Source organism: Centroberyx gerrardi, chromosome 7, assembly GCF_048128805.1.
Source record: "Centroberyx gerrardi isolate f3 chromosome 7, fCenGer3.hap1.cur.20231027, whole genome shotgun sequence".
Classification (NCBI taxonomy): Eukaryota; Metazoa; Chordata; class Actinopteri; order Beryciformes; family Berycidae; genus Centroberyx; species Centroberyx gerrardi.
Window position 1 is genome coordinate 2,602,657 of NC_136003.1, and position 8,254 is coordinate 2,610,910.

At 38.4% G+C, this 8,254-nt stretch overlaps 1 protein-coding gene across 1 annotated transcript in view; it reads right to left on the bottom strand.

Annotated features, from left to right (window-relative positions):
- Window positions 1-602: 602 nt before the first annotated feature.
- LOC139916366 (uncharacterized) overlaps window positions 603-8,254 on the bottom strand; it is an 11,522-nt gene continuing 3,870 nt past the window's right edge. The window contains exons 3-6 of the mRNA XM_071905214.2: window positions 7,838-7,906; window positions 1,645-1,696; window positions 1,512-1,548; window positions 603-1,403 (exon numbers count right to left, since the gene is read on the bottom strand). Of these exons, the coding sequence (XP_071761315.2) occupies window positions 1,370-1,403; window positions 1,512-1,548; window positions 1,645-1,696; window positions 7,838-7,906 (192 nt within the window). The 3' untranslated portion in view covers window positions 603-1,369. The remainder of the gene's footprint in view (window positions 1,404-1,511; window positions 1,549-1,644; window positions 1,697-7,837; window positions 7,907-8,254) is intronic.

The following is an 8,254-nucleotide window of genomic DNA, read 5'->3' on the forward strand; positions in this document are numbered from 1 at the left end:
CTCCCCATATTCTCCCCGACTAAAACGCTAAACTACTATCACGATAATAAAAGGGCTTTTTATTTCTTTTTTTCCCCCATCACAATGAACGTGTAAAAATAGGGCCTACATGATGTCCTATCAGTCTTTGCACTGAAACCAACTGTGGATTTTACTAGGCATGGACATGTTTCAAAAAAACAACAACATATAACATGTGACAGGGGACAAGACAAAGATGTGGTAGCTTATTAACTGTGGTAATACAGGAAAAGGTTCTGACAGCTTCAGTAGGAAGGGACAGAAACTGGGTGTTGATGAATTTCCTACTACAGGTTGTGCTGTATGCCAGATCCTGGCATACAGGATATTCAGTATTCAAATATGTAGCCTACTTGTGTTACTGTGTTAGTTATGTACATTGTGTTTGGGATGATTTCCTCTCTACATATTTTGTTAAAATATACACTGCCAGTCAAATGTTTGGGGACACCTAGTGAATGTACTATGTTTTTCATTATCTTAAAGCTATGTTGATCTAAATGCTTATGCTTAAATGCTTGAAATTTCTTTCTTAGACAAATATAAATAGTGAAGTTGATCCTATGTATGAATTTCTTTCCAAAGCCTTTGCCTTTCCATCAAGGCAAAGGGCGGCTACTTTAGGCTACTTTAAAGAATCTAAAATATAAGATAGTTTGGATTTGTTTAACACTTTTTTGGTCACTGCATAATTCCATTTGTGTGATTTCATACTTTTGATGTCTTCACTATTATTCTAAAATGTGGAAAATAGTAAAAAATAAAGAAAAATGTGGTGTCCCCAAACTTTTGACGGGCAGTCTATGTCCTATGTATATTGCTGTACAGCTCAGAATTGCTTTCTCCTCAGTTCCGGGCTATAGGCAGCACGTTGGCTAGGAGTTAGAGAAGAATCCATTCTGCTGACAATCTTCCTTTCATGCTCAGTCTACACACTGACCCTTAGAAATATGTCTCCTCTTCCTCTAGTTTGATGTGCTGTAAAGTGATTACAGCCAATGTGCTGAGTGTAGCGACCATTTTAAAACCAAATACACAATGAAAATGTCCCCTGTTGTTTATTTAATATATCCCTATTGTGTTTGAACAGCACAAATATGACTTTATATATCATTTTCCTAAAAAGATCTCCTCAAACCTGTCAATTAACAACAATACACAAATATATTCAGTAAAGTCATTCTCTTAACAATTTCTACTAAGTGATTGTCGAGTAAACGTGTTTGTAATGTTCTCAGAAAAAAGACAAAAATAACTTAATGAAAATCATGAGAGCTTCTCAGTGATGTGACAGTCCCGTAGATGAAGCATATTAGCTTGGCCACATGGTGGCAACATATTGTGGGGCTTAGTCGTCATCATCAAAGACATCGGCTACGGTTCTGTGGATGGAGAGACAAGCAGAGGTTACTCAACCCATAGGCCTGCAGTGGAAATGGTTGTAGCTCATAAACTGTGCCAAGCTTCAGTCCAGTGGAACTATAACTTACTTGTAGATTGATCCAGTGAATTCATCGACAAAACCACCTGAAGAAAAAAAGAAACAATATTATAAGTGAGCTGGTGGCCTGGGGCCCTGTGATAGTTTGATTAATTCGATTGATAGTATGACATCATTCTTACCAGGCTGGCAAAGAGTCTTGCAAACAGGACACGCATGGCAGAAATTGCACATCTGTGAAAAAAGCAGAGTGGGAGTCAGCATTGTAAACAGTTCTATAGTGTTCTGGCAGTCACACAAAGCCTCACTGATACACTTGTATGTGTGTGTGTGTGTGTGTGTGTGTGTATATGTGAAGGATAGGAGGGCTCAGCAGCACATAGATGTGAAAGATTATGCCATCCTCTGCTTAAATCTGCTGCACTATAGGCAACTTTGCATGCTGGCGGCCCCAAATGGCAGCAAGAGGTAAGTGTCTGAATGTTGACGACTTCAATACCCAGAAATCCTGTAAGTTGACATACATTCGACCAGCACCACGTCATCGGCCTAGGCCGCACCCCCGTTTGGGGGAAAGAAGACGATCATCCATCCATATGGAAGAGTATTGTCTGTATGCAATATGTAAGCAACACTTAACACAGCTGAGAGGAATTACAAGGATTCAAGTGCTTAAACCGTCAAACATGCCTTGAAATCCATACATTAAAACAATCCATTTTTCTGAACTGGGAAAAGATTCACAACGACCTGCGTAATGTCAGGTCCAAAATGGACCTAGAAAGTAGCAGTCACAACGATGTTATCTTCATTCTGTGAAACAATAAAAAGAGGCGAAAGTTTTGGGTCCATCCTATTTTGGAAAGGCTGACGGAACACAGAGAGTTCCATAGTCTCATCCAAGAGCAAGCCTAGTTTAACATCATATTGAAATATGTAGGCTGTAACACAAAAGTCATTCAATGCTTTATTAATAAACTTTCTCTAGGATCCAGCAACAACAGTGCTCTCACATAGGCATAGCCTATAAGTGATTATTTCTTTTACTTATGGAATCGCTATGCTAGGCTATAAAAAATAAATCTTTATAGCCTAGTTAGCTCTCGTAGCCTAAATAAAAGTTAAAATGGAAAAATATCATTGAGATGTTAAGGGCTACTCAGTCCATGATGAATATTTATAATCGAAACCAAAAGGAATATAAAAAAGAAAGAAGGTGATTATGGAGAGATGGGATCACTCACAGCTTTGTCTGGACTATAGGCTAGCAAAGATGCCAACAGACCGCATCAGCATTACAGCTGATGTTTACATCCACAGCAAGTCTAATAACCTAATGTAGCCTAAAAACGCCATACTTCAAAACTTCATCTTTGGAATATAAACAACACAACCAAATCAGTGTCTGTATCTCTAAAATACAATATATACAGGGGGAAACGGAGGCATAGCCATTACTTTATTATATAAAATATTACAGGCACATCAACAAGTGCTTGAGTAAGCAAAATGGTACTGTGCAATTAAATGATAAAGAGTAACGAACTATACGGTATTTAAAAACACGGCAGGATTCTTCAATCACTGCGAATTTACTGCATGGAATTCTTGGAATGCGCTTTTACGCACACACTCATGTCACATTTCTTATAGCCTACCTTACAGTGTTATAGCCAAGTACAAAATAATAGGAAATAACCGGCATTAATAACATTTGTTAAATATCAAATATTTATATATATATAATGAGCTCTGTCCATTAAATCCTTTTGGGAACGCACTTTTATGCACGCACTCATCTCTCTCCTCTCCTCTTATTCCTCAGACCCACAGTCAGCACACTCTGAAGCAGTTCCTTGGCATGCTTTGTCTGAAAAGTAGTTGTTTCTGACGAGTAGCTGACAAAAAGGGAGGGGTGAGAGAGGTTGGGCTGAGCTGGTGGTTGTGTGACTGGTGGTAAAGGACACACGTTTGCCAATGATGTAGTTCCTATGGCTGTCGTTAGATATTACTAAAGGGTCCATATTACTGATCCCTTAACCTAATTAGGGGCCGGGCAGCTCTGCTGCCGGTCCCTCTTGTATTTGCCAATGTTATTATTATTATTATTATTAGGGGTCCAAGCACCGAAGGAATTTTGTCTGAAACTCTTTTTTCACTACTCCTCCTAGGCTGTTCATTCGATTCACACAAAACTTGTGTGTGCAGAATCTTGGGACCGTCCTCTTTCAAAATTGCATAAAGGTTATTGATAGGTCAAATGGTTTGGCTTTTATCGACCAATAAACTTTTAACAAAACACGCCACAACACTAAATTGCCCATAACTCATTAACCATTCATCTAATTAAGCCAAAATTTGTAACACATGTTGAGAAGTGTTGCTTGAGCATGCCCCCAAACGCATTTGGAGTTCCATCACTAGTGGGCGCTATAAATGCAAAAAGTTTATATCTCGTAATCGGCTACATGGATTCGTACGAAATTCAGTTTGCACGATCTAGGGTCATGACTCAGTCGATGCATAAAATTTGGTAATGATTGATTAAAGTGGGCGTGGCTTATTACAACAAATCTAAATTTCTAGACATTTCACATTCCAAAATTCAAAAAATCTAAATAAATCACCCGTACATCCTACAGAGCTGAAATTTTTTCAGCACATCCACTGAATTGTGACAAAAGTTTGCCTCATTGCAACCTATGGTCAATTCAGAAGTCCGTCACTCTATATTTTTCAAAATATGCAAAATCAATTAACATCTATATCTCCACAAGTCTTCATTCATATGCTACCAAAATTGACACAGACATTCTCCAGATGGTAGATATCAAGTGTGTCAAAGGGTGTTCAGATCGGTCAAACTGTGAGTCCGCAGTAATATTCAGTATCTTACTGTAATTAGTACTGTATGCACATCATTTTCTATTTCACCAAATGTTTGATCAAACTTCACCAAAATATTTGACAATACACCCGAAACCAGCAAAATGATGTGTGATTTTTTTCAGAATTTTATCACTAACAATTTGACTGTTGTAAGCGTTTTAAGTTTAAATAGACAAAAATACCCCAGTTTTGCACGTGATGTCATTGCCTCAACATGTGCGCAGGTGTCTTCCCAGTGGTGCAGTCAGTAAGTCACCTTCTCTGGGGATACAAAGGTCCAGCGATCGAATACCCAGGCGGCCAAGTCCTACTTGCCAACAATGCAGCAATTCATACATGTGGTATGTTTTCAAGTGCTTATTGAGGTCATATTAAGTCGAAGGTTTCCTATTGTGACCCCGTGAAAATTTCTTTTTCTTATTATTTTTCTCTACTAAAAGTGTTAGTAAAACCGTAAGACCTAGAAACACCAAAAATTGGCAGGTTTGTTGCAAACTCCACCCACTACTCAGTTTTCCCCACTATGGCACACAGCATAGTGGAAGTTGGCAGAGTGGTAAAGCTCAGGTCTTTGAACCACAAGGTTGTGAGGTCAAGTCTATGATCAACTGTGACCTTTTTGAAGTTTCATGAAAAGTAAATCAATACTAAATCACAGAGTGTAGAACACTCAAAGCAGGTGTTTGACATCATCTGTCAATGGCAAAATACTTGATTGGCATCACTGATTGGGGTGTGGCCAGACCTTTCAACCCATAGAGAGCAGTGCAGCAGCGGCTTTCTGGCCCATGTCATTTAGTATTGTTTTATTCGTTAATGGAGAGTACTACAATGTTTTATAAAGTGATTAGCGCTGTCAATCATAGGCTGCAGTATCACAATACTTCTCCCTTTAGTTATTTTCTCCTCAGTAACCCTGTAACAGGAGATTAGCTCAGTAGGTAAAGTGTCTGTTTCTCGTGTGGAAAGTTGTGGATTCAAATCCAGGCTTGTCCTTTCTGAAGTCATTAGTTCTCAAGAACAAGTGGTATGTGTTCTAATGTAAAGTCTGGCCATTGTGAATAACTTTAACAATATGGTTGCAATGAAAAGATTAACTTGACAGAAGTCACGGGCCAACACAGAAGCCGATGTTAGATTGCATGTTTGATCTTCACAACATGTCAGTTTTTGTGTGTGTCTTTCTACCTTCTGTAATGTTTTGTCTATCTGTCTACATATAGCAACCGTCTAAAGTTTAAAACTTTGAAAATTCATAACAAATCAATCGTACGTGCTACGGCTTTGCAAGTTTCACCAAAATGTAGGCCCAAGTGAGCAGAAATGTTCAGATGCTTCGAGCTGGCAGGAATTATAAGGTCCATCACTCTGTTTTTCTCAAAAACTGTAAAACTAATTAATCTCCTCCCACATTTTTTGCTCAATTGACACCAAACTTGCTACACTGCATCTCCAGACTGTCCTCCACAAACGATCCAGCCAGATTTTTGAATTATCAAAAATTGAGCCCACAGTGCATCAAAATGTTTTACTGTAAACGGTACTGTAAACAGCTACTGCAAATTCTTGCTAAATAAATCTTCAATGTTCATGAAAAAAATTGACAAAATTTTCCAGTCATGGTAGATGAAGTGTGTTAAATTTCAGAATTGTATCTCAAAAACTTAATTTTTGACAGCATTTTGAATTCTGCCCTCATGTAATCTATTGCAGTCAATGGAAATAGAGCATCTTTAAACATCAGTTTTTCACTTATGGAGCAATCAATCTTTGTAAAAATAACTTACAGACATCTCTATGTTGTCTAGATGAAGTACACAAATTCTCAGAATTTTGTCTTGATAACTGAATTTTTGACACTAGTTTGAAATCTGCCTTTACATGCATGGACAGCTGTTATCCTGCACCCTGGTGGTTGGCTAAGTCATAGTGTGAAGCCACCTCTAATTTTCCCACTTTTCAGGTAGCTCAACCCGATCACGACTTGCCATTGGACACCAATGGCAAGATCACAACCCGAACTCACAACTCGAACTCACAACCTTTGACACAAAGGTTGTGAGTTCGAGTCCTGGGTGATGCAGAATAAACATGCTTATGCCTACTCAGGCATTGTGCTGTGTGGATTAGAAACACATGATTTCAAAGATGTTTTAATGATAATTATGGTCCGGGCAGTTCTCCTGATGGACCCTCATGTATTTCTCATTCATCCTCCTCTTCTTCTTCCTCCTCCTCCTCTTCTTCCTCTTCCTCTTTCTCTTCTTCTTCTTCTTCTTCTTCTTCTTCTTCTTCTTCTTCTTCTTCATCTTCCTCCTCAAAATGCCCGGCCCCGACACTGCTGCGCAGCAGCTATAATTACTTGTTTGAATTCCTAAAAAAACATCTGTATATTAATTGTGATTTATTATAGCCAATAATTTGTGTGTGTCTGCGTTGGCATACCGTAGGCTATGTGGAACCTTATAATTCTGACAGATTGATTCAGGCCGGAACAAAATTGATGCATCGTTACCAGCTGCTTTGGAACTGTCGAGTAGATGAGTGTGAGAAACGAGTGGGGAAGTCAGTGCTGACATATATACAGAAATATACATATACAGAAAGATTTTCAGGTATGGTTGCGCACCGTTGATGCAAATGACCAAGAAGCCTACTGTGCAGTCTGTAAGAAATCATTTAAGCGATGCACTATGGGCATCAATGCTAGTGATTTGTTCCCACACCATTCTTTTTTATCACTACAGTGGCCCTCCCATTGGTAAAACACTAAAGTGGTGAAGTTCTTCTCACCCATCAAGACTGTGCTTGGTTTTGCTTTCACATCGCTTTTGTGTAGCGTTAATGGTGTACCAGTTAGGGCTCGGAGTGGCATTAAAATGTCTTAAAATTGGCATTAAAAAGGTCTTCAACAGAATTAAATTCAATTTGCTGATACCTGCAGATACCCTGTAAGATTCAAAAGTCTCATCTGCAAATCTCAAACAGTTGTGTTGTGCGACAACTAATTTTCATTTACTTGTTTGATCTGAAGCATTATACTTGTATTGGTTTATCTATTATTAGCATTTTACATTTATGTTGAGATACTCACCAAAATAGTAATGTTTTGAAGATACCTGTATCAGCTATACTTTGGAAACACTGAGCAATAAATATTAAGATATCGTTTCATTTAATTCCATTTGTTTTATATATATATATATATATATATATATATATACATATATATATATATATATATATAATTTATAGCACTGCATTCATGTTAATCTTTAGTAAAGTATCAAACGCATACAGGCAGAGGCACATCACTTGACTGTTTAAATGCATGGAGAAAATAAAGTTTACTCTTGATTTTTCTTTGCTTTTGAGGTAGGGAGGGAAGCATGGGGTGCAAATGTGCTCCAGAATTTGTGTTGTATGTATTGAGACCAATCACCAAATATTACACTGGTCTTTACAGTTTCAGTATAGTTGGCTCACCTTGCAGTCGTCACAGTGCTCAGACTTGTCTCCCTCTTCACAGGGGCATTTATCGCAGCTATCACAGTGCTAGAGGGAAGACAGGAGGGCTTAGCAAGAAGAAAACTAGGGACCAGGGCAACAGACAAGACAGCATCAATAAGGATCATACTCAGTGTGACCTACGGCCTTTATAGTGGACAGAAAAGTACACTGCTAAGTGTGAATTGCAGGATTGCATGTACTACCTACATTTCAATACTGCGTGGCTGTTTTATCCTTAGCACAGGTGTGTCATATTGCTAGAGTCTGGTTACTGCAGTCTATTTTATTTCTGATTTCATTGACAAAATATTGGGCAGGCCTCTACTTTCCAGACTACAGGCACAGCCAGTTAAGTATTGTAGTTTGTGGTCTGGTGACTAGACTCACAAGCTA